Source organism: Aristolochia californica, unplaced genomic scaffold (assembly GCF_029961685.1).
Source record: "Aristolochia californica isolate CCGP_79_NKW_82.1479 unplaced genomic scaffold, dmAriCali1.0.hap1 SCAF_10, whole genome shotgun sequence".
In the NCBI taxonomy this organism is placed as follows: domain Eukaryota; kingdom Viridiplantae; phylum Streptophyta; class Magnoliopsida; order Piperales; family Aristolochiaceae; genus Aristolochia; species Aristolochia californica.
This window is the reverse complement of record NW_027181771.1, coordinates 3,648,306-3,674,438: the sequence shown is the minus strand read 5'-3', so window position 1 is coordinate 3,674,438 and position 26,133 is coordinate 3,648,306. Positions and strand designations below refer to the sequence as shown.

General features: G+C 38.6%; 3 protein-coding genes across 3 annotated transcripts; 1 reads left to right on the top strand and 2 right to left on the bottom strand.

The window, feature by feature from the left end:
- The first annotated feature begins 9,101 nt into the window (after window positions 1-9,101).
- Window positions 9,102-12,149, top strand: LOC137941240 (arogenate dehydrogenase 2, chloroplastic-like). Its single transcript, XM_068786566.1, has 8 exons — window positions 9,102-9,417; window positions 9,487-9,655; window positions 9,790-9,945; window positions 10,089-10,171; window positions 10,270-10,339; window positions 11,158-11,232; window positions 11,366-11,460; window positions 11,925-12,149. Exons 1-7 carry the CDS (start codon window positions 9,236-9,238, stop codon window positions 11,432-11,434), a joined length of 804 nt encoding a protein of 267 aa, XP_068642667.1. The 5' UTR covers window positions 9,102-9,235; the 3' UTR covers window positions 11,435-11,460; window positions 11,925-12,149.
- Window positions 12,150-14,082: 1,933 nt separating this feature from the next.
- Window positions 14,083-16,177, bottom strand: LOC137934105 (uncharacterized). Its single transcript, XM_068778340.1, has one exon. The coding sequence runs from the start codon at window positions 15,722-15,724 to the stop codon at window positions 14,168-14,170; it is 1,557 nt and encodes a 518-aa protein (XP_068634441.1). The 5' UTR covers window positions 15,725-16,177; the 3' UTR covers window positions 14,083-14,167.
- Window positions 16,178-17,687: 1,510 nt separating this feature from the next.
- LOC137934114 (kelch repeat-containing protein At3g27220-like) lies at window positions 17,688-24,957 on the bottom strand. Its single transcript, XM_068778352.1, has 7 exons — window positions 24,649-24,957; window positions 23,302-23,484; window positions 19,852-20,081; window positions 19,540-19,710; window positions 18,890-18,995; window positions 18,230-18,436; window positions 17,688-18,095 (listed from the first exon to the last, which is right to left on the bottom strand). The coding sequence occupies exons 1-7, from the start codon at window positions 24,838-24,840 to the stop codon at window positions 17,931-17,933; spliced, it is 1,254 nt and encodes a 417-aa protein (XP_068634453.1). The 5' UTR covers window positions 24,841-24,957; the 3' UTR covers window positions 17,688-17,930.
- Window positions 24,958-26,133: the final 1,176 nt, after the last annotated feature.

Sequence of the window (26,133 nt, the reverse complement as noted above, 5' to 3'; positions counted from 1 at the left end):
AATAAAGACCACCTTCTCTATGGCCTATCCCAATCTACCTCCCGGACTTGCGATTCTGTATAAGACAATGATCAGAAGCAAATGAAATGGTAAGACCTAAATCAGTAAGTTTGCCAATGGAAAGAAGGTTAACAGCGAGATGGGGAACATAGAGAACATTAGATAATGACCAAGTAGGGTGAGTGACAGTTCCAACCGAGGCTAGTGGCATGGAAGAGCCATTAGCAGCTTGGATGTTAACTGGGTGAGAAGGCTTAACACAATCATGTAAAAGAGACAAGTGGGGGGTCATATGGTGTGTGGCTCCAGAATCTAATATCCATTTGTGAGTGTCACTGGAGCTAGCCAAACAAGACATACCTGCATGGGATGCAAATTGAGTACTGGGAGCAAACGACTTGCCAAGAATGCGAGTGAGCTCGGCAGCTAATGATGAGAGATCAGGCGTAGAATCACTACTGGGGAGAGCTGGTGCAGGAGGTGCCTCTGAATAATCCAACGATCCAATGGCAGCAGATGGACGAAAACCTCTATGTGGTGGACGACTAAAGGTATGATGTGGTGCAGATTTGAAGTGGCCTTGATGTTGACGACTGGAGGCATGATGTTGTGGAGGTTTGACATTGCCTTGATTTTTAGTGTTGCTTTGTAATGAGGGGCACTGGTGTTTCCAATGACCTTTACCATGACAGTAGGAACATTCATCTTGTGGAATTGGTATTTTTGGCTTCCCGGATGACTGATGAGTATGAGGGTGTGTTCCAGAACCAAGTATGCCCCCTGATGGTTGAGAAGTATGAGGGTGGGTGCCGGAAACAAGTACCTGGGACATATCAGGCGATGAGGTCTTACTGGAAGAAAGTCCACCCAAAGACCTCAATCGTGTTTCTTCAGCCAACAATTCAGATACAGCTACAGACAAAGTGGGTAGTGGAACTCTATGGATCATAGATCCTCTTATCAGTTCAAAATCACTGCGAAGAGCCATAAGGAAATCGGTAAGCTTGCGATCATCACATGCTCTGGTATATTCAGGGAGCTTCCGAAAGGAGGGTGGATCCATCATATATAGTTGATCCCACAGAGGTGTCATAAACGAGTAGAATTCTTGAATTGTACGATCACCTTGCTTAGCAGACCGCAGTTCTGTCTCAATTTGATACCTTTTAGCAAAGTTTGTCTGTTCATACAGAGTTTCCAAGTAGTCCCATATTTCTTTTGCAGTCTCATACTTCAAAAGTTGCAAACTGATAGACAGATCCACGGAGTTGTTAATCCAAGTGATGATCTTTGCATTATCAGTCAACCACTTCTTATTTTCTTTGATGAAGTCAGTGGATGTAGGTTCTGGAGCAGTGATTTGTCCATCAATGTAATCCCACAAGTCCTTTCCAAGTAGAAAATTTCGCATCACAAACTTCCAAAGGGAGTAATTACTCCCATTTAACCGGACAGAGATAACCTTCAGATCATGGCTAATTGAATCCATAGAACTGTAAGTCTGATAGCAAAAGTGCCACAAGCAACAACCGAAGCCAATTCTTAATCCAGCCACTCTAATCAACCTCGCTCACAACACAAATCGAAATCACACTTTCTCAAACAAAAAACAGAAGCATGAGAACGTCAAACAGCCACACAGAGTTACTGCCAAATCCCACTCCGAACCTTCAAACGCAACAACCTTCAACGGTAAGGCTACTACCGAAATCGTGGAGTTTCATGAGCCCGGAATGCAGAAATCCACACTCACCGCACCACGAGCACCAGAAATCGACGAAACAGAGTAACACAACCACAAAGAACCGAGAAAAAGAGGAGAACCGACCTCTAATGGCGCCGAAATGACAATGCAACCAACGATAGGGGTTTTGCGGGGCGGCGAGGCGTCTTCAGGTACCCTAGATCACCGGATGTGGAGCAGACGAGCGGCGCGAAGTGGAAGACAAGCAGAACGAGCGCAATCCGAGCAAAACAAGAAAAAATTTGAGTGCGGGAGCAACCAAATCACCTTAAACAACCAAATCGAAGCAAAATCGCTCGATTTCCCGCTCTGATACCATGTAAATCTCTCTGATTTTAGAGAGTTTTTCTTATGCAACTCAGAAATCTCAAAATACAACAACGCCGACGGGTTCATCAGAAACCCTATTCGAAAGGAAGAGGGGAAAGGGAAAATTACAATTATACCCTTGGACAAACCAAAAAAGACATATAAAGACAAATATACATATTTACATTAACAGGACGGCCACGGCTTCTGATCAGGGGTGGGGGACGATTCAAGGGACAAGGTGCCAGCCTCTTCCCTTAGCTTTTAGATTCAGCTCTATCACCAGTGGCATAATCCGAGAGATATCATCGATCGACCGGAAGTACTTCCACAAGGTCATCGAAGATCGCAAGAACATCAACCTTCAGGCAGTGAGGTTTTAGCACCTTGGGACAGTGCCAACACCGATGGAATTCACATTGGACACTCTAGTGGTATCAGGATCCACTGTTCAGTCATCAGCACTAGGGACGATTTTGTTTCTACAGGACCAGGTAGCTCTGACATCTCTCTTTGTCACTCACCGTGGAAATCTACTGACTTATCTGTGATACGTTTCATGTTCTAGTTCGAGCAAATTAGACTCAACACCAGTCTAGTTAGTTTTTTCCATAAAAAGACTTCAGAGCCATTAAGAGTCCTATCTCCTTTCAGTAAAGGAGACTTCCAACTTCTACTAGCCGGAGATCTACTGCTAAGACGTTGAAGTATTGATTCTCAGCTAGCTGAAAGTCTGTAATTCTTCTTTGGCGCGGTTGCTATCCCGAGCGCACTTGGTCTTCGGCGAGCCAGTCCTCCCTTTACATGAAGAAGTCTTCTCTTCATCACTCTCCTTAAATAAAGGTGAAGCTAATTCGATTTCGTATAGATTTTCTCTTGAGGCTGCTGGGTCCCACACACTTATTATAACAACTATAATGAAATTAGATGTTGAACTGAACCACTCCTTTATAATTAAGTAAGGGTGGTATTTATACAATTTAGAATAGAGAAATAAATTTTACATGATAAGATAAATACAATCCAATAGAATCTTCTCTCATAGCAATTGAAACTATGAATTTGACACTGGCTATATAAGGATATTTGTTTCGAGGGTTCTTGGAATCAAAAGGATGGGAAGAGCAGCGGCACTGGTAGCGGGGTGGGAAGAGGAGCGACATTGGTAGCGAGTGGGGCTGACGGAATCGGAGAGAACGCATCGTCTGAGTGGTTCAGCTTGGGAAGGTGTGGTAGAGAGAGTGATGGGTGGAGAGGAAGCGGAAAAAAAATCTCAGAGGAAGGCAAATGTAGAAGTTTGACGGGAGACAAGTTGGATGGACAAGGGGCGATGGTAGGAAGGGATTCTAGAGGTGCGACGAGTAGAGGTCAGGTCTTGAGCGTCGGTGGGAGAAAGCAAGTGACTGGTTCGCAGGGACGACCTTACAAGGACTTGCGATAGGTCTTAAGGGCACAAGGTCGTTGCCGGCGATAGGGAGCGACGACGACAGGCAACTGGAGAGGAGTTGAACTAGGGACGGCGATGGGAGAGGGCGAGGCAAATAGAATCTGAGTGGTGCTACGAAGGTCGGACCCGGGGTTCAGGGAGTGGTGCAGCGTAGGAGTGGTTTTTTTTTCAATATTGGCGAAGAGCAAGGTAACATCGAAGGGGGAGAGAGAGAGAGTGAGGCAGACGAAATCGAGAGAGAATCACCTGAGTGTTTCAGCTTGGGAGGGTGTGGTAGAGAGTGAGTTACAGGTGGAGAAGCAGAGGAAGCGGAAAAGAAATTTTGGAGGATGGCATATGCAGAAGATCTATTTGTTCTGATACCATGTTAGATGTTGAACTGAACCACTCCTTTACAATTGAGTAAGGGTGGTATTTATACAATTTAGAATAGAGAAGATAATTTTTACATGACAAGATAAATACAACATGGGATATCCGATAATTGAAGGGATTATGTTTATCCCTTATCAAGTCGGGTGATTTAATGTTCGAGTAAATGAGCTAATAGTTCTGAATACTGGTGATCGACAATTCATGACATAAAAATAATTTGCATTAGTATTGTAGTTGGGCCCAAGTCCGGGTTGTTGCATAAAAGCGAAATGTTATTGTAAGGTCCAGTGTAGAAGTAGTGTACAAAGTTATGGCACACACAGTCAGTGAACTTCGATAAGTCAGATCCCTTCTTACCGAATTAGGATTTTATAAAGGAGCATTTATGGAATTATATTGTGAACCAGGTAGTCATTCATATCACTTCAAATCATGTCGTGTATGAGATAACAAAACACATTATGTTTTGAGGTAGAATGCCACTTTATACGAGAGAAATTTCAGGTTTGTGTCTTATCTCTCAATCATGTTTCATCATAAGGGTAAGTAGAAAACATTCTTACAAAACCAGTCACTTTCAAGATCTTAACCACTATATGCGGCAAGCTGGTTATCTACAATGTTTTCTCCCCACAACTTGAGGGGGAGTATTGGAAGACACCTCAAGTGGCATTAAGGTAATAACCTTACCTAGTCAAGGACATGGCACAAAGTGTAATTAAGTGCTCTTCTCAAAAGAATGACACAAAGGTGTAATTATGTAAGATGATATATGTCTATTAATGTCTTTTTCTTTTGAAAATTTGTAGTCCTAAGGGCATTATAGTTATTATCACCTTCTTTCATAAACTATAAATAGAGGCTCAAGGCAAGGGGTAGATTATCAAGTCTCCCCTCTTCTCTCAAATTCGTCCCTAGCTTTTCTCTCTTTTCTCAAGCTCTCTCGAGCTCCATCTCTCTCTAGTTGTCTCTCTCTTTATCTCTTTTCTTCTTGTTTCCTCTCCTTTCTTCTCCTCTTCTTTTTCCTCCCCTCCTTATCCTCTACTCTAGGACCTTATCATGGATCCTAAATCCAACAAGTTGCATTGTAAATATATAGTTTCTCTTGCATCTCTTAAATGAAATTCCCCTTCAATATGCCAAAAAAAAAAAAAAAAAAAAGTTGTTCTAATCGAGATGGATTGGTGGTTCAAGAACCTCCTTAAGAGTTTTGAATAGTAATCATTTTGTTCGCCACTAGATCATAAAAGTCTAAGCAACCAGCCACTTAGAAGAGCATTACTGAACCATAAGTCAATACATACATGTAAACGAAACATGTTTTCACATCAATACTAGATGTACTGTTGGAGGGGCTAACTATAGGAGTTTAGTTGTGAGGGTTGTACGCATAGTAGCATTGTGCACTCTCCTCCATAGCCAAATACTTGACTATTGTACATAAGAATGTCGTAGTTCCTCTAAAGCCAATATTTTTATGCTAGGAATTAATGAAAATAATTTGAGAAGGCTTAGGTTCTTAGGCACGTAAAATATAGGCCAAAATTTTCCTCTTGTTTTCAGTATAATTTTTAAATTAATTTTGTAGACTATTTGTGCTAATGATTTTACAGATAAGCATTTCAATAGATATTGCTTTAATTATCTATTTAAAATAAAATACTCAATAATCAACATGAAGATGGGTTAGTCGATGTAAGGTGCCACTTTCAAATACTAGTCCGAAAGGGCACGAGTTCAAATCCCATTAGTGACACCAAAACCAAAATACTACAGTTGAAAAAACATTTCAACATTGCCAAATTAGACAAGTATTTATCATCTATTGAGTGATAAGTTTGGTAGTTCACATGTATTTAGTATTTGCCGGGGTGGATTCACTCTTCTCATATTAAAATTGACAAATGGGCATGCGTTGTTGACTTGATTTACAATTTTAAGAGGCTTTTCTTCCATTTTTAGGCTTCCAAGGAACATACTCTACATAATCTATACAATTAGCTTATGGAGCATAAGAGGCAAAAAATTTTGGAACACATTAATATTTTAAAACTTCTCTTAGTTTACAAGCTAATTTTAGGATAGGTATTCATAGATGGATGATCCAATATGAAAAATCATTTGGGGTGAAACATGCGAAATGGCTACCTCAGCAATCCGATCAACGTCTATCTCAGTCAGCCGTGGGTATTCATATTTGTTAATTATTGGAAGATAGGGCCCAAACCCACATGACCAAAGAAGACTCACATATCCAAGTGTATAGAAGTTGGGCCCAAACCCATAAGATCAAGGAAGACCCATTTAACCAAGAGATATAGAAGACGGACTTATGGCCCACAGATCAAGGAGAAGGCCCATAGGCCCACATACAAGATGGCAGGATGGTAAATAAAGGGTCATCTCATAGAGATGACATTGATGTAAATAAGTTAAAGTTCTAGGGTTAAAATCCTCAACTCTAAACTTAAGTTCAGGGATATTATTATAATACAGTAGTTTTATAAATCTATAAATAGAGCTTAAGGGGGAGGGTTAGGATATTAAAGTCCATGACCCTTCTTCCTCCAGTTTTCTCCCAATGGGTTTTTCTCCCCTTTTCTCCATAGCTAAATTCATGGAGTCCTAAAAATCAACATGGTATCAGAGTTATGGTTTTTGAGGTTTATTCTCTTTTTTAATATTTGTTGGAATTCAGTTTTAAAATTTTGGTCCTATGGTGAGGTTGCTGAAAAGTGTTTGATAGTACAAGTCAAAGTTCTGAACATGGGTCTCTTGACTCAGCTCAACTCGGCTGCAACTCGGCCATGGAGGAGCCTCTGCTCGGAAGGCCAACCCACGAGGAAAGTAATGGGCAGATACCTTCTAAGGTCCCTTAGTTCGAGCCAACGTATTGAGCGGGCTATAGACGATTATACTGGCGCAGAGGGGCACTGCGACACCGCCGAGACCGATACACCATCCCCCAACCACCAGAGATCTTGGCCATGAAGTAGTTGATGATGTTGGCCACATGAATGCCGAGAGTGATCATGAGCTGGAAGACAATGTTCAACATACCACGCATATTTGCTGGAGCCATCTCTGACATATAGAGCGGGACTAACTGGTTAGCGAAACCAACAACGACTCCGAGCAAAAGATGACCGATAATCAACACGAGAACATGCGTCTCTGAACTGTTTCCGCCGAAAGTCCTTCGGCGCCGAGAAGGACTCACTGTAGCTGTCAGAAAGTTCACATGCTGGCTATCTTCGAAAAGATTTTTTGGAAATTTCAGCCGATTGATCCGTTGGCTTTTCGCTTATAGCCATTCCAATTGATTGTCTCTACTCACAGGGAAGAGACGTTTTCATTTTTTGGATGCAGAAGACGATGACATCTTGCCAAAATGCAGGCTGATTGCACAAGCCAGTGGGGTTTCCTTTTCTGGACGATAAATCAGAAAACCAGCGCTCCGGAAAACGAAGACACTATAGCTAGATTAAATTTTCCTAGTAAAATTTAATCAGCGCCGGTTCAGCGCAACCCGCGCCCGTTCCCGCCCAACTCGGACTAGACCGAGTTCCCAGCTGACCCGAGACTTACTGTTTCTGCCCCAGCCAGACCGAGTCAACCTGACTCGAGCCACTTATTATCTATCTCAATATACATGCTTGGACCAAAGCTTATACATATTTTTTTCGCGACTTGGATATATTGATCTACATATTTGACCCACAGCGACTCGGTAAATTTTTTTCTCTGGTTGGATTATTATTTTTGAAGAATTGACAGATTATTCCTTAGTCGGCATATTATTTGGTACATATATGTGTATTGGATTATTTCATGGGTCAATTTTACAAAGATTATTTTGGGTCGTGTTAAATAGCCCCAAACCCATTTCAGTTGTTGTTATAGTGTCTCTTTTGATGAGATATTATTATTGAAGAAGAGATAACCTCATACCATTATTTATTATCCCCATAAAAAATATCAAAATTATTTGAGGTTGGGAGTCCATGATGGAGGAACTTTATCCCTGTAAAAAAATATCAAAATTATTTATGGTTGAGAGTCCATGACGGAGGAACTTTATCCCGGTAAAAAATATAAAAAATATTTGTGGTTGGAAGTCCTTGACAAAGGAACTTCATCCCCGTAAAAATATCAAAAATATTTGTGGTTGAAAATCCATGACGGATGAATTTATTATTATATTTATGTTACTTTCCCCCATTAATATCATATATTACTCTACCACTTGAGAGTCGTTGTCTTGTGGAGGGGCACGGTGGTGGAGGTGGACACTTCAGAGCACAATGTCGATAGACACACTACTTACAGAAGACAGAGTGTGCCCTACATCCAACATGAATTAAGACTGGAATATGGAACAATGTCTTAGCGATTAGGAGTGATTTACTCTCATTGATATTGTACCAGCAGAGCCATATGACTGAGAGCACTAACGTGAGGGGGAATGTCGGAAGATAAAAGCATATTGGAAGATGTGTTATTTTATAAAAAAAAAAAATTATACATCATTTGCAGTAAGTTGGGAGTTCATACTATTATCTCACCATCAGCTTAAGTGAGAGTGTTGAAAGATAGGGCCTAAGCCCACATGACTATGGACAACCCACATATCCAAGTGTATTAGAAGATGGACCCAAGTCCATAAGACAAGGAAGACCCATTTAACCAAGAGATATAGAAGACGAACTCAAGGCCCATAGAACAAGGAGAAGGCCCATAGGCCCACATATGATATGGTAGGATAGTAAATAAAGGGTCATCTTATAAAAATGACATTGATATAATTAAGTTAAAGTTCTAGGGTTAAAACTCTAAGCCCTAAGTTCAGGGGTATTATTGTAATACAGTATTTTCATAAATATATAAATAGAGCTTCGGGGGAAGGATTAAGATAATAAAGTCCATAACCCTTCCTCCTCAAGTTTTCTCCTAATAGCTTTCTCTCAATTATTTGTTGAGTAAATCAAGTTTTTAACTTGCAATTATGGCTACAGGGAATTACTTTATGAAGTTTCATGTACTGCAACATGGCTTAACTGCACCTTCTCTTTTCTCATCCTTGGCTTATTTCGAAACTTCTCTCAGGATAGGTATTCATATTTGTTAATGTTTGGAAAATCTAAAATTTATCATTTACTTGCTCAGATGTGAAGTTGGCTTTTTCTGTTTTTGCTTACCTTGAGTGGATTGTTTGGAACAATGATACCCTAATTGTACTGGAATCTGGAGTCAACAACATATACAGGGCCGCCCCTCGCCTCTTTCCTGCATCCAGGTCTGAAGAAAGGCAAATTGTCCCGGTGAAGGCGGACACGACCCTCACTTTCAGTTTCTATCTGATGTCTTCCTCCAACAAGGATTCCTGTCACCACCATGAGACACTGAAGATCGGCATCGTGGGTTTTGGCCCCTTTGCTCAATTCTTGGCGAAGACAATGATCAGACAAGGCCACTCTCTCACTGCGACCTCCCGGTCCGATTACTCCGACCTCTGCAACCAAATGGGTATCAAATTCTTCAGGTATGACCTTACGTCGGTCCTCACAATCAATCATTAAAAGAGACGTTCTTATTGTGCTCATTTCTACAGGGAAATGACCCAATTCTGTGAAGCGGAGAACGATGTGGTTCTTCTTTGTACGTCCATTATTTCTTCATTGCAAGTCGTGCAGTCCAACCCGTTCAATCTTCTGACAAGAAGGGCGCTCTTCGTTGATGTGCTATCTGTGAAAGAGTATCCAAGGGACCTTCTCTTGAATGTATTTCTGCTTCCTTTCATTCTTATTGCTTTTCTAGCTTTCTCTCCCTCTTTTTTCCCCTTAGTGCCTGATAAATGGTCTCTTTTTATTGATTTTATGAAACATGTCATCTTTTGCTGGTTTCGTTGATGAAGCTACTGCCCGATGACTGTGATTTGGTATGCACGCATCCAATGTTCGGGCCGGAGAGTGGAAAAAACGGATGGAAAGGGCTGCCTATGGTGTTCGAAAGAGTTCGGGTTCGAGACCAGAATCTCTGTTCCACTTTTCTGGGCATATTCGAAAGAGAGGTAAATGAGAGAAATTTAAAAGTCTAAGAAAGGTTGGAGAGATTAATGAGATTCTTAGAAGCAAGGCCGCCACTTGCACTAAAGAAGATGAGGAGAGGGACTTCCTTTGAAGGTTTTTGATGTGCTGAAAGGATGTATGGTAGGGTTGCAGGATGGTGGAAATGACTTGCCAAGAACATGACAAGCTGGCTGCGAAAACTCAATTTGTGACTCACACCATTGGAAGGTAAGTTGGAGTATTTTCATCCTCTTGATTCCATACGTGGTAGAAAATGAAGGAAATGATGATTCAATAATTCAACAATTGGTGATGGTGTTTTGTAGGATGTTGTCTGAAATGGAGATAGAGCCCACACCAATGGACACAAAAGGCTTTCAAATGCTTCTCCAATTGGTAATCGTGACTCAACTTCATTTGCTCCCTGCCATTTGTTTGTTTTCAACTCTCATATCAGATAATAAAAACTGAAAATTAGAAAAAAGACATTGTTTGAGAAATAACTATAAGTTCAGTAAATTAAAAAGGAAATATAGGAGCATGAATACTAACAGACCAAAAACAGAAAGGATTATTTTCTCAATATCCTTAAAACTTGTGTATTTTTTTCCAAAACTGACAGTAATATTTCAACATTTTTTAGTCAAGTAAGCCCTCCCCATTCCCCACATAAATGAATGTTAGTAATCTACCATGGAAATTTTCCTCTATGGATGTGTTTTCTCAAGATGACAAAAGTACAGCCAGTTTCTTTCTTTTGTGGCTATCACCCTACGAAGCTTCTCTGGTGTGGTAGTAGGGAAGTCAATAGGGAAGGTTAAAGGGCTATTACCTCATTCAATGCAGTAAGGAGGTTAAATTTCAAGGGCAAGTTAGAGTCAAGTGCTGCAAGAGACTCACCTTACCTTAAAGTTGATATGATTTTACATCTTTAACTTAAAAGTATTTTAAGATAGTTCTTTTAATTAGGAGGATTAATGTAGTACTTAACACTCTAATAGTATATTATTTTTTACTTCAAGAAATAAACCATTGAATGATTAAAAAGTTACAATACATTCTGTATACTTTTATAATCAGTCAGCTACTGCATAGTTCTTAAAATAAAGACTCCAATTCCTCAACTTCATGTTAAAAACTAGGTCTTTCTTTTCCATCAAATTGTAAAAGAAATAAAACAAGATTAATGTGGTTAACCAATCTTACTGTTGCAGAGAGAAACAATGTGCCAGCATAGTTTTGATTTGTACTTGGGATTATTCAAGCACAATAGGTTTGCTATAGAAGAGGTATGTTTATTCTTCTACCTATATAGAAATAGCCTTTCTAACAACTTCTGTGGAATTTGTATTGAAAATCCATGTTATCACATATTGGAGAAAGAAAAAATACATCAAATTGAAAGGTGAACTTATAATGCAGCTGAATAATATGGAACGTGCACTTCAGACTGTCAAGAAGAAGCTGATGGAAGGAATGGACAAGAAATAGATTGACTTCAAGTTGTCTTCTTTGTGGTAAATTTATCTTATTATCATCGCACTAATCTGTTTGGATTATAATTATCTCTTTGCTTGCATAATTGGGTTTCCAAATTCTAAGCATGTCAATCTCGGAAAAAGCAAGTCTCTTGAATTTCTGAAATCAAATTTACAAAGGGAGCTGCACTTCTTTGTCAGAATATGGGGTTTAATGGAGTCTGCAGCCTTGGTATATGGAGTTTTCTCCAATTTGGTCTTCAACCTCTTTTTGCAAAGTCCCATCTCAGTTTTATGGAAATAATTAGTATAGAACTGAAATATTTAGCTGCCAGTGTACTACTATCTTATGAACAAAAGCTCTAGAGTCTGCAAGACAAACTATTGGCATGTGATATTATGTATCCATCAAAATGTCATGAACAAACGAATTTTGCTGCAAGTTTCCAAGGAAACAAGAGTAGAAATCATATATGATTTAACCAGTTAAATGTGCTTGACAGGACTCAACATTGGAGGAGATCAATCAAACAGAAAGAGTGAGTTTCTTCATCTTTGAATGAACCAATAAAACACTAAATTGTGTGAACTGCTGCATTTTGACAGAGAAACCTATTGCCTGGCTCTATATGAAGATAGTTTTGATGATAATAACTACTCAAATTACTAATAAAGTGTATTTAAATTGATTTTAAACTCATAAAGCCTCCAAAAAGAATTTCTGGGAACACTCTCGTTGAGTATAGTTGTGTTTCTTTTGTTTATAATCTTTCCGTTACTCAAAGAGATCTCCAAATATCCGAGGTGGAAAGCTGCCATGAATAAAGAGATGCAAACCATTTACAAACAATCATACTTGGGAGTTATAATCTCTTCCTCATGCTAAAAAAAAAATAAAAAAAAATCAGTGGTTTGTCAATGGATTTTGACATTAAAATACAATCTTGATGGAACTATTTCCAAATACAAAGCTCAGTTAGTCGTAAAAGGTTGTGCCCAATCCTGTGGTATTGATTATGATTTTTTTTCTAATGGCTAAGCTAAATTCGATACAAATTATTATATCTCTTGCTGCAAATTCTAAGTGGTTTATATTTTAACTAGATATTAAAACTCATTTTCTAAATGGTGAAAATTTGAGGGGGCATCATGGTTTAACCCACCTAGTTATGTAGTTGAGTGAGAAAAAACTATGTAGACTTATTAAAACAATTTATGGGCTAGTGTAATCACCTCATGCTTGGTTTGATAAATTTACTAATGTGCAGTAAACATTCCTTGTGCACAAAACACAATTCATATGTCAGTTTATGTAGATGATATTGTCATAACAGGTAGTGATACTGTGGGAATTAAGCAAATTAAAAAAGATTTCAATAAAAAAATTTGTTGATTTCATAATTCCATAATATTGAGATCAACAACTATGAGACGAGGAAAAGAAGTGAAGTGAGGTGAATAAAGAGAGAGGTAAGAAAGGATGAGAGAGAGAGAGAGATAGAGAGAAATGTAAAGAAGAGGGGAGAATAATGGTTGTACCTTCTCCCTTAACCTTTATTTATAAATGAAAAAGGTATATAAATTACAAGTATGTCCTTCACCTTAAGATTGTTTTTGTCTTTCAACGCTCCCCCCTCAAGCTGGTGGTGAGAAAACATCATATACTCCCAGTTTGGTACATGCAGTGGAGAGAATTCTAGAATTGACTAACTTTGTGATATATCAGCAAGTTATCCATGAGTTGATACATGTTTGAGACTTATTATTCTTGCTTATAGTTTTTTTATCACAAAGTGACAGTTCACCTTGATATACTTAGTTCTCTCATGAAACACTAGGTTGGAGGCAATATGGATTGCTGCTTAATTATCACAATAGAGTTCCATAGGGCATTCTTTGTAGAATCCTACTTTAACTAGAAGAGATTTAATCTATAGAAGTTTTCTTATCGTATGTGTCATGGCTCTATAATTTGCTTTTGCACTAGACTTCTCAATCATATTTTGTTTTTCACTCCTCCGTGTAACAAGGTTGCCTCCAACTAGAGTACAATATCCTGTTTTCTATCATCTAATGATCCAACCCAATTTGCATCGGCAAAGCTTTCAATATTGAAATGGCCATGATACTTATATAAGAGCCTTTGTCCAGGTGCCTTTTTTAAGTACTTGTGAATCTTTTCAAATGTCCGCCACTAAGAAGGTTTATGTATATATTAACAGACCATACTAACAACAAAATAAATATCTGGTCTAGTCATAGTGAGATAGATAAACTTGCCAACATCAACTTCTTTTCCCGAGCCAACGCATAATTTTGTATTTGTCTCCATGGGGGTGTCAGTAGGATGACATCCCATCATTCTCATTTCTTCAAGCAAGTCAATAATATATTTTCTCTAGGATAATACAATACCATGTTTGGATAGAAGAACCTCACTACCAAAAATCTTGTCTTGAACTCATTATATATCCTATTTTTTACTTGAAAGATACTATTAGAGTCACTACCCATTAGAATAATATCATCCTCTTTCTCTCTTTCTCTCTCGTTTAGCATAGGTAGGCAAATTTTAATTACACTAAAAAAAATTAAAATAATTAAAATAATCTTTAAACTATTGTAGTCTAAATATTAGAAGAATCACATAAAAATCATGCATAAAATCAAATTCTCAAGAGTATTTGATTCAAAAGTATTCTCAATTTCTTGATGGAGATCCAAAACACAAGCACATTAATTCCAATCACCACCATTGATGAACAAGAACTCCAGTCCTTCTCAGAGATGAAAAAAGCTCCAGACATTGATCGTAAGTCTTGTCATACTTTGGACTCCTCTCACCAGGGCAGCATTTCTGCCACCTATTGTAGTGACACTCCAGGAAAAGCTCATCTATCAGACAGATTGCTCCACTTTGTACTAATCTTGGAATCAAATCAAACTCCGTCCCTTCAATATCCATCTTCATCACCACAAAATCTTTCTCGGAAACCGTATTCCTCAACCAACTCGCAAAGTCCAATCCTTGGATCTTATTAACCTCCGCCGCCGATGAATTCTTGGCACCATCAGGCTTAATTCGACCCATTCCTCTCCCCCCAACATTCTCTTCGTGACTCTGACCAGGGTCCTGATTGATCTCGAAGTAAAGTGTTTCGTTCCGCAACCATGCCGCATAAGGCAGGAGATTGACGCCCTTCTTCTTCTTGTACTCTTCATGGAAGGCTTTATCAGCTTCGATGGCGTATATATCAAAGGTCCGATTCTGTTTCGGGTATTGCTTTCTGAACCAGCTTCCGATGCTCGAGCCGTAGCTCCGAGCCCCAACATCCACATAAACGTATCTTCTCCTAAAGCTGATATCTGCAAGTGATGGAAGATACTTTATATTCTTTATATTCCTCTTAAGCGTTATCCATGGCTTCAATGGTTCCTCCGTAATCAGAGGCTCTGCGCCCTGGAGCAGTTGACGCTTGTGCGCCGGAACTGCGCATTTATTCACTGCATCGCCGCCGGAGCCTTCTTCCGACCGCCCAACAATAGTATACCCACTTTCTTTTCTAAGCACTAATTCACGGATAGACGGCAAGGACGAATCAGGGCCGTCGATCTCGAAGGATCGAATCAATCTACAACAATTAAACATATTGACAAAAGAATTCAGACTGTACATGTCTTTTGTCGAGGCCGTCTGAATGACTGCAAACCCTTCGGGTTTCAATGTCCGACCAATCTCGGCCGCGAATGTTTCCATCTGCGCCGTCCGATCCACGATTCCACCACCAGCAAAGATGAAATCAAAGGTCTCGTCGTAAAATGGGTGATGAGAAGAGTTACCTTTGATCACCAGTGGCTGAGAGCTCTTCTTGTAAATCCCAACCGCGTCCGAGACTCCCACTTCCCTCAAAGCCAGCACATCTTGCCCCGTTGGCGTCTCGATGCAGAGAGCTTTCGATGCCGGAGAAAGAAACCCCATGCCTATGAGGTCCTGGAAAATGGAGGCGTAGTAATCCACCGTCTTCCGCCACTCACGGCTTGTCCACAGGTCCCGGAGGGCCGGGTCCAGCGTGACGGCCGATCCGTCGGCGGCTCGAACGAAGGCCATGGTCGAGTCTATAGCACTGTTGAGAATGTTAAGACGTTCTGGCGCCCGAAAGAAGCAGAAGTCACCGGCGTCGCAGGCCTCGCCCCGGATGGTCACGACGTAGGCAAAGCGACAAACCACAACGAAAACGCCGAACAAGAGCACCCGAACAAGAAGATTTCTAAGAAAGCTGTGCTTAGGAGGACCTGGCTCCATGATGTCGCAAAAGAAAAAGAAGAAGATAATGGAATTCCCGAACCTTCTCTCTTCCCAAACCTCAAATCGAAAATACGAAATTCTGACACAGAAGTCCTAATTGCAAGCGGAAAGAATCAATTCGCGCGGAGGGAACAGAAAAGAGGTAAAGCCTAGCGGGAACAGAATCGAGCAGAGGTGTGATTACCACCGATAAGGATTCGGGGGAGGTTGATCCAGGAATAGAGGAGGTAAAAGAGCGAACAAGGAAAAAAATCCATAACTCGTAGGCAGGGGGTAGTCCTTGCCGATCGTTGCTCTCACAAGAAGATCTTCGCGTCCATTTTCTTCGGCTGTCTTCTCCGGTGCGGACTTCCCTTCTGGAAGGCCTTTCGCCGAAAACAGCGGCTGTTATAGAAGGCGAGGCGGAAAAGAAGACGCGGCACGGAACCGGATGAGCCGGTGACAGCGACGCGGTTGATTTAGGATTTTTCATACCGAAATTACCCCTCTACGCCGACCGTTGTGGTTGAGCACTTTTCGGTGTGTCGCACGCGTCACGGACACGATGGGAGGTACGTAGTTACCAAAGTAAAGTAACCTTCGCAGGCAGATACAGACGAGATGTTAGTAAACAGTCTGGATTTTGAAGAGATACGTGCCAGTCAAAGTTACTGACATCTGGCCGTTTCCTTGTCGAAATGTCCAAAAGATGTAACACGCATTCCAGCTCAACCGTTATCTGATTTTTCTCTTTTTCATTCAATCCTCTTATCCGGTGGTTTTGCCGATAGAACTCGGGAGTGTAACCGGATCATCCGGTTCAGGAAAACGGCATTTAAGTTGAAAAAAAATGGGACAAACCGTAAGCCCAAGAAAGAACTCCATGTGACGTGTCTTGAGCATAATGGGAAGGATGGACACGTGGTAGTTGAGGAGTAGGGCCCGCCACTTTAATGCCTCTTCTGGAAACGCGGAAATCGATTTGATCTTCCCTTTTTAACGGGTTTTACCTTTACAGCCCACGTCGAACGGAATGTGGACCACCACTTGAGCATCAAATCTGGACCCTACCCAACATAATGATCGATTTACTTTGATTCTCTCTCTCTTATGCTGACTATCTACCTAAATTCAACAATTTTAATTAAAAACCCAATCTTGATGATTTCCTTTCACTGTTAGGAGGTCCGAATTGAACCATCGGTCAAACTGGTGGTTGAGATGCTTTGATCTGCATCATGAATGGAGTTTGTTGATCTCGACCACCAATAGAGGTTGAAAAGTTTGGTTATCAATTTTCTATGTCTATAGATGCCCACCTTCGAGACTTTGTTCTTCGAGGAGAAGGATAAGTCTGGAAGTTTTTTTTATCTACTTCTTCTCCTTCGTTTTTTTTCTCTCAGTTTTCTTCCTTATTTTTCTGCTTCACATTTTTTCTTTCTTCCTCTTTTCCTTTCCTTTCTCCCTCTTGGTTTCTTCCCTTCATCCGTTTTTGCTCTTCTTCTTTTTCTCCTTTCTTCTCCCTCCTCCCTCTTGGTCTTTCTCCTTTTTTTCTTATCTTCTTTCTTCCTTTCTTCTTCCTCCTTTCTCTTTTTCTTCTCTTTTTCCTCTCAGTCTTCCGCCTTTTTTTCCCTTTTTTTTTCTTGCTTCTCTCATTCATCTTTTTATTTCCATTCTTTTCTCTTCTTCCTTTCTCCTTTTCTCTTCTTCAGTTTCCTTCTTGTATTCTTAGACGAAGTTATTGCCCGCCTATCAGGAATCAAACTATCAGTTCACACCACAGTTCACGTAGATCAACACAAGCTCCGAGGACATTTCCAGTCAACAAAGACTCATCGTAGCTACCTCAGGGAGTATGGCAACAATAGCCGTAAATCTGTTCAGCAGCCTATTGGGCGAGGTTCTTCAAGATCGTTGCCCATAAAACCAGGATCAGACATCTGGTCGTCATTACACAAATCACTGTTTATCAGAAACGAAATTGACAAAAGAACTTCCTCTATCATCCTTTCCGTATTAATTTCTAAAGTACAACATAAGAGATGGGAACAGATATGGTATGATGTCCTTACATTATAAAAATTCACCAATGCTAGGGTGAGGTGAGGCAAGAGCATATGTGAATAAAGATGAATTTGGAGCAGATGGCAGTACATATGTTACAAATATGAACAGTTAAAAAAATGAAGAAATCAATAAGCTACGGCAGAAGGACAAGTGCAGATTATAATCTCAACTTTGTTCTCCAAGTACTACCTATGACTTTCTTGGGTGAGGGATCTGCAGGGCCCTTGTCTCGCTGCCCTGATGTAAAATACAGATATCCATCCCAGAACCCAACCAATGTGGTCTTTACTCGAAAAGGCATCTTTCCTATTACAGACCATTCCTGGATTAATATAACAAACAACTCATCATACCACTGATAAAATCTTGCTCCAAATAGGAGAAAAAACAGGGGTAACTAGAAGAAATTTTTGCTGGTTCACTGAAATGCACAAAGTGGTGAGAGGAAAATCATACCAGTGTATCAAAACGAAATCTAAAGAGTTCCCCCACCAAAATCATCTTCTTGGTCACTGGATGCTTTTCTGTTGTGCCACCAGCTATGATAAGGGAATTGTTCACAATTTTCCATGCAAACTCAATATGGGAATCAGGTTTGGGCATTGGAGGCAATTCCTTCCACTTCATCTCATCATCCAGCATGTATACATTATTATACACTAGCTGCAACAACGCATGAAAAACAAAACCCAAAGAACGACAAGTTTATAAGAAGAATAAAGTAGATAAACTATTACATTGAAAATGACATTCAAAAAGGAAAAAAACATGCAGCAGCTCTGAGAGAGAGACAGAGAGAGAAAGAGAGAGAGAGAGAGCATTCCAGATGGACCTGTGACAAGGTCATATTGGTGCCAGTTGATGCACTGATATAAAATAGAAGAAGACCAAAATATATCAACCACAAAAGAAATGGCAATGAAAAACACCAGTTTACAATGAAGTTTTCAAAGGATAAAGTAGAATGGACAGAAAATTATGTAGTCAGTCTTACAAGAGATTTATAAGCATGACACAATTGATATATGATACTAAAAACTCTGAACAGATAAGTTGCTTTTAAGAAAAAATTTGAATGATAGATCACTTATGCAGAAGAAATGAAGCTATATATACCTCTTTCCTCCTAACACATTTGAAAATAGGTGATCCAGGTTTTGCCATAAAATCACCCTCTTGGCCACCAATTGCATAAAGCCGGTCATTAAAAACGACACAGGCCCTGTAAAAATGCACAGTATTATCAACTATGAGGAAAAGTACATAAAGCAACAAGAGCATATTTGTCAATGTAACTAACATTAAGGCTAGACAGACCCTTTGAGAGGACATGTACATACCTTATCGTTGTTTAGAAAATAATGCAGTTCATCCTTCTGATCTTTTGGACCCACTGAGATAATCTTTTATCCTTTACCAGCAGATAAGTTTAAATTTGTTTCTATAGAAGAGGCAAGTTAATCAATAGTATATTTGTGGTTTTTTATTTGTGGTTAAACATTATTGAAATTTCAAAATAGCAAAGTTTCTTTGTGATATTCAAAGAGCAACCATTAAATTATCGCGCACTTAATAATTGAATGCAAGGTATGTTTTGGGCTAATTGATTTTTTTTTCCTGATGTGCTGTATAAAATGTTCTACCTTTACATAGCAGCAAACATCTTCCATATAGTAACAGAAAATAAGGTTCAGTCTAATGCCAAAGGGAGGCTGTAAAAAAGGTTTCGGACAAGTACAACGATTTATAGAGAACTAGTCACAAACCTGTGAGGTCCACCACGTGGAATGGGAATTTCAGATTGCCACTCTTTCTCCAACACGTGACCATCCTTCACTGCAATACTCCAATGGTCTAATCCAAGTTCATGGCGATCCTCCTTGCTCCCACCCATAACATGTAATCTGCCTCTCCAAAGCTGTGTAGCAGGTGCATATCTGACAATACCATGTGCAATCTGAGTACTTATAATTCCATTCAATGACTTAGCCTCCGAGATTTACACACTGACAGTCATGTTCTCACAAAACCAGAAAAGCTAGTGAGACTGTAGAGTACAATTTAATAATATAGTATACCTGGGGACAGGTAGTGATAGCAAATCACTCCATTGCTTTGTCTCTGTGTCCAACACAAAGCTGCGAGATGTGGGGCCTCTACATTGTGGGCCATACTGTCCTGTGACTATGTAAATGTATCTTCCATCTGTAACCATTCCTAAATGTGAATGTGCCATTTCTTTCGGCATATCAAACCTACCACCCCATGTATTGTTCGAAAAATTGTAAATATCAACATGAGAATGCACCTACAGCATAATAGAAAAAAATGTTCAACAGAAAGAAAATTTCAACTGAACTTTATTGAGATTAACAAGAAGCCACTCTAACAGGAACATGAAACTTGTCCAACAAACCAAATAGCAGCAGACAGGAACAATAAGAGTCAAGAAATTGAAAGGTAGAGATAACTACAGACAGGACTAACTAGCTGCAAGCTTTAATCTGAACTTGATGAATTGTCTTGTAAGAAATACTCTTTTACTTAATCCAATAGTTGTAGTTGTACCAGCTCCTGTGGATGATGCTCCTATTACCTCATCATCTCTTTCTACAGAGAAACCATTACAAGTGTCTCACAGAAGACATGATATTCGAAAATAAGCTATAATTCCCTCTCTCTTACCAGATCCATAATCCTAGCTTACTAGTTTTGAGGTAAGTGACTTGCATCTTCCTATTGCTCTTCGAAAAGGTACACGCTAGTCCACTTAGCTATCCCTTGTCTAACTATGTCTCCCTTGATTCATTGTCTCACTGGTACAACCAGCTTGTCCTTGCCTTGTCTTCCTGTACTGCTCCTTCTATGCAGGATGCTCTTTCATCTCCTTAGTATAAGCAAGATATGGATGCTCAAATAAAAGCTTTACATGATAGGGATACATGGGTACTATGTGATCTGCCTCTTAGCGCCACTTTGGTTAGGTGTCGTAGGATTTATACTGTCAAGTATAGAGCAACTGGGTCCATTTAACAGTATAAGACTAGACTGGTAGCTAAAGGCTACACTCAAGCATACGGGATTGATGTCTTTGAAACATTTTTGCCAGTAGCCCGACTGACTTTGGTTCATATCTTGATATTTGTTGCAATAAATCACAATTGTCCTCTACTTCTATTGGATATAAAAATGTCTCCTTGTATGAGGATCTTGAAGAAGTCTATATGGAACAAGTTTTGGGTATGTTGCTTAAGGGGAGACTAGTAAGGGGTATAGACTGAAGAAGGAGCTATATGGACTTAAATTTGGGTCTTGGTTAGAGAAGTTTAGCCAAGTTGTTATGTCTTATGGGTTCTCTCAGAGCCACTTTGATCACTATTTATTTGTTATAAAGAGACAATTAGGTATTGTTGTACTACTGGTAAATATGGATGACATTATTCTCTCAAAAAGTGACATAAAAGGCATTGAAAAAGTGAAGATACTCCTATCAAAACATTTCCAAGCTAAAGGTTTCTCTGAAATACCTTATTGGAATTAAGGTGGCCAAAAAAAGCCAGGACTTGTGTTGACACAGAGAAAATGTCTCAGACATGTTAAAGGAGTATGACTTGTCAAGGGCCAAACTAGTGGAGACTCCTATGGAGGTAGGTCATAACCTTCATGATAAACATAGTAATGAACACAAGGATAAAATTGTTTACCAAAGACTAGTTGGGAAGTTGGTATATGCCACTGTTACCCATCCAGATATATCATTTGCTTTTAATGAGGTTAATCAACTCATGGACTACCCACAAAAGGTACACGTTGAGGCTGCATAGACAACAGTACAATACTTGAAAGGGGCTCCTGGAAAAGGATTATTTTTTAAACGTCATGATCACCTAAAGATAGAAGCCTACTCAGATGCTAATTATGCTAGGTCAAAACTTTATAGAAAATCAAGCTACTGGCTACGATGTGTTCCAGGGAGGAAATTTGATAAGCTAGAAAAGTAAGAAACAAAATGTGGTGGCCCGGTCCAGTGTTGAAGCCAAATATCGAGTTATGGCTCATACCGTTAGCGAGTTGATATCAGGTCAATGGTCCGGGATTTTAATTTACAGAGTGATGGACTAATGACCATGTACAATGATAATCAGGCTGCAATATTCAATATAAGGAAACCAATATTTCATGAGAGAACAAAGCATAGAAAGGTAGACTATCACTTCATTCGAGATGCATGGATGAAAAAGAAGTGGTTACCCCATATGTTTGAACTAGTGATCAAATTGGTGATGTATTTACAAAGGCCTTGGCCAAACGTAAAGTTGGAATTTTCTGTAACAAGCTAGAGCGAAAGGACATCTACGCACCAGCTTGAGGGGGAGTGTTGAAAGATGGCATGGGGGTAATTTGGTAATTTTACCTTGTCTATAATGCCTAATGATGACACATGATTAGTATGTGTTGAAGTGTCCATAGCTGTATTTTCAGGTAATTTGGAGTTGTATATGTTGAGTTATAGGCATGTAAGTGTATAAAGGGCATTCTTGTCCTTCTACACAACTTTTACTTAAGTCATAAAGCCTTGGAGGTTGTGCATGACTCCCAAGCAAGAGCCTCCCAAATTGCTCTCTTTCATAATTTCCTCTCCTATCTCTCTGTCTTCTTTAATCTTTGCTTTTTACAATATACAATCCTTTTTTTAATTTATTCACAAAGGTTGTTTAAATATTTAAATATTTACAATGATTATTTATTGGAGATGAGAAATTTTGAAATATGGTATTTTTATTATAAAATAATATTAATAAGGTTTTTCTAAATTGTAACAAAGTCAGTTGAGTTATTTTTACTATTTGGTAAACAGATTTTAAGGAATTCAGTTTATACTGACTTGCTTCCATAGTTGATTTTATTTGCATGAGATGAATAGCTGAAAGCAATGTCTTTATAATGTCTAATCAAATATTAGTTCCAAGAAACCTACACTGAAATCTGAATATCAAGTGTGAAATTGACAAGAAAAAATCAATTTGGACAGGCATGAACTGGTCTTCCAAAATGAAACTGCTCTTCTTTTTTGAATGTTGATTACACATCCATAAACCCAATACCCCTGTGAGAGTTCACATAATAAAACCCACCCACCCCACCCCCCAATGTGGCCAACGAGCCAAAGGCCCAATACACCAACATGTAACTGCTCTCCTACCTCAAGAACAACTAAATTTACATCACCTACTTGAAATGAACTTCAGCTAAAAAATAAAACAACAAACATTTTATGCTTTTTATTTTCTTCATAAAAGACTTGAAAGAAAGAAAGAAAGAGAGAGAGATAGAGAGTTCATCTCAATATAGTCCAGCAGAACCCATCACAAAGATCAAATTTGACAAAAACCAAACTTAAAAAAGAAATCACGTGACTATTTGATGTGGCTAGTGAAGAATATTAAAAAAAAAATGAAAATGGTGCAGTTCATGGACTCAGTATATATAAGTGAAAACTATTTCTGCAAAGAGGAAAAGATTCTTACAGAATCTATGGTGCCATATCCAGCAAACACAAACAAAAGATTTTTAATCTGTATAGCTGCCCCATCAAGACGGGGTACAGGCGCAGGTGCCATCTCTTCCCACTCCAATAGTGGGGCTGGCAAATCAGCAAAAGTAGCATTTGGTCCACTTGGAGGCACTTTCTTATCTTTGGCATCTCCAATCTACAAAATACAGAACATTTGATTTACTATAACAATTTAAAGTGACGCCATATGCCTGCAACTGTGATGGACTACAGAAATAATTCACCAAGGGCAAGGCAAAACAGTTTAACTTTTGTAACCAGAAACATTAACAGCAGTTAGTTCATACTGAGGAAGCATGTATGTGAATCATACAGAAGCTTCAGAGTAGCTTGAACAGAAAAAAAATACATAGATAGATAGATAGATAAATAGATAAATATAGGAAGATAGTGATAAAGACAAGGAGAAAATATTTCTGGACACAAAGTCATTAGCAAACAGCAAAAGCTAAACTTAGATAAATATTTGGTGTTCTAGAACAATTACGTGTTTTTCTGGATTAACTGCAACACTAGTCAACTTAAACGGTGTACTTTCCAAGTACTTAGGTGGTCTAGTCCAATAATCAAGAGAACCAATGCAGACATGGTCCTCGAAGCAGTAAACAGCACTTACATCCATCAAGCTGACAATTATTTTTTAACTTCAATACTTTTTAACTTTTCTTACCAAACTATCTAAGATATGGCATGGTGACAACTGTAACACATTTCGGTGACTGGATTGCTTAATTTCAAAATTTTAGTACACTGAACACTAACTGTTAGTCAGTTCAGTAGGCACCTAGCAATTCACAACTTCTGCTGTGAGTTCAGCCCCGCAAATGTAACTCAATATAGCAATATTCACCATTACACAGTTCTGATCTCAATGCCATGCTAAATAACTGATTAACTCATATTCCTTGACATCCGTGTTTATTTCTAGTGTAGTGTAGTGTTCAACGGTTCAAAATTCTTTTAGAGGTTATTAATATGACTTTTTCGTTATTGAAAGTTAACGAGAAGAGTAAAGTAGCTGCTAAGAATTTAGCGTCCATATCTGGTATAGGAAAGAGCCTCACAATTTAAGATACTTACAACACTAGAGCATTTCAAAAACCTAAGTCAAGAAAGTCTGCAACCAACACGTCCCATTAAAGAACGAATTGTCAGAATGTAAGTTTGAGCATTATGATAGAAACATCACTTCCTTACATTTTACCAATTTCAAAAGCGGATTTCGGCGAAACACCGAAATCATAGAACAACGATTTCGAAACCCAAAACCCTAACATTTTCGTCATTAGATCTGACTCACCTTTTCATTCTTCGTTATAACTTGTTCAACGGATTTCTCTGCCGACCAATTTGATCTGATGGATAAATAAGAAGCAGAAGAAGACACCCAAAGGTAATCCGCAATGAGGGCTGCTGCCAGGAGGCCAATGCAGGACGCAATGACCACGAATTTTAGCGACGAGGGTTTTCCAGTTGCTCTCGCCGATCTCATCCTGTAAATCCCAGAGAAGTAAAGAACAAGAAAGTGTTTCCTACAGTTGATAGATATCCGCGGTGGCAAAGTCGGTTGCCTGGCGGTGGCATGGATTTTCACAGAAGAATTAGACAAAGAAAGTCACGAGGAAAAAGAGGGAAAATTCATTAGAAGGGGCTATTTGTGAACTGAGCTATGCTCTCTGGTAGCCGGGCCGAGCCGGGCCGAGGGGGATTAATTTTTATATGTTAACCATTAATTAATTAAAATTTAGCTAATGAGAATGAAAGAATTAGTCAATTTGAATGATTAATTGGTTAAGTAATCTATCATTAATTATAATAGTTAATATATATAATCTTAGTGGAATAGCTAATTTAGCTAATTAATTAAATTTTATAATTGATAATTATTGTAAGTATTATATATTTAAATAATTAATGTATAAGTAGTCTATGTAATTTACCATAATAATTAATTTATTAAACTATTAAGAAATTAAAATTAAAATATAATATAATCAAGTAAACAATAATTTTTATATAATTCAATTAATTAAGTAAAATTTTAAATCTTACCTCATAATATATAACTAATATAATTAATATATTATAATAATTTTTATTATTTATTAAAATATTAAACAATAACAATTAGCTATAACTACAATGCAACATAGTTTATTTAATTAATTTAATTAATTATAAAATTGGTATTCTAAAACACTTAATCAAGAATAATTAAAGGGGGAGAGGATGACATTGGCATCTTGGCTTTAGTAAAATCCTTTAAAAAAACATCTACCTCTGTAGTATTTCTAATACATTAGAAATGGTATTCTAATACTACTGAGAAACTCAAATGTTAAACAACCATAAGTATTTTTCTCTTTATATAAAAGGCTTTGATACCATTTACAACAACAAAAAAGGAACAAAAACTTTTAACTTACAAAAAAATCCAACAACTAAAACATATTTAAGGTAAGCGCTTTACATATTTTTGGAAGAGAGGATAAGAGCAGGGAATGGGGAATAGGAGTGACCTTTCTCTTTCGCCATCGATAAAGATTGAATGGTTGATATTTAATTTTTGTATCTTTTGTATTATAACCATTTCATAAATAATACACGTCTGATCCAATACGAAAAATCATTTGGTGTTAAACAGTTATCTCAATCGTTTGATCACCCATTGATCGGACAATTGAGATAGCCGATTGATCGGACGCTTGAGATAGTCATTGATCATTATCATATGGCTGAGATAGTGTTTCACATGTTTCGCACCAAATGACTTTTCGTATTGGAT

Excerpts from the sequence above, each read along its gene's own strand:
- LOC137941240 (XM_068786566.1), top strand. The coding sequence starts at position 9,236 with ATGTCTTCCTCCAACAAGGATTCCTGTCACCACCATGAGACACTGAAG. Across the intron at positions 9,656-9,789 it reads CAAGGGACCTTCTCTTGAAT|CTACTGCCCGATGACTGTGA; the intron begins GTATTTCTGCTT and ends TCGTTGATGAAG. Across the intron at positions 11,233-11,365 it reads ATAGGTTTGCTATAGAAGAG|CTGAATAATATGGAACGTGC; the intron begins GTATGTTTATTC and ends CTTATAATGCAG.
- LOC137934105 (XM_068778340.1), bottom strand. The coding sequence starts at position 15,724 with ATGGAGCCAGGTCCTCCTAAGCACAGCTTTCTTAGAAATCTTCTTGTT.
- LOC137934114 (XM_068778352.1), bottom strand. The coding sequence starts at position 24,840 with ATGAGATCGGCGAGAGCAACTGGAAAACCCTCGTCGCTAAAATTCGTG. Across the intron at positions 18,437-18,889 it reads AATGTGTTAGGAGGAAAGAG|CTAGTGTATAATAATGTATA; the intron begins GTATATATAGCT and ends GCGTTGTTGCAG. Across the intron at positions 18,096-18,229 it reads GATTTCGTTTTGATACACTG|GAATGGTCTGTAATAGGAAA; the intron begins GTATGATTTTCC and ends ATATTAATCCAG.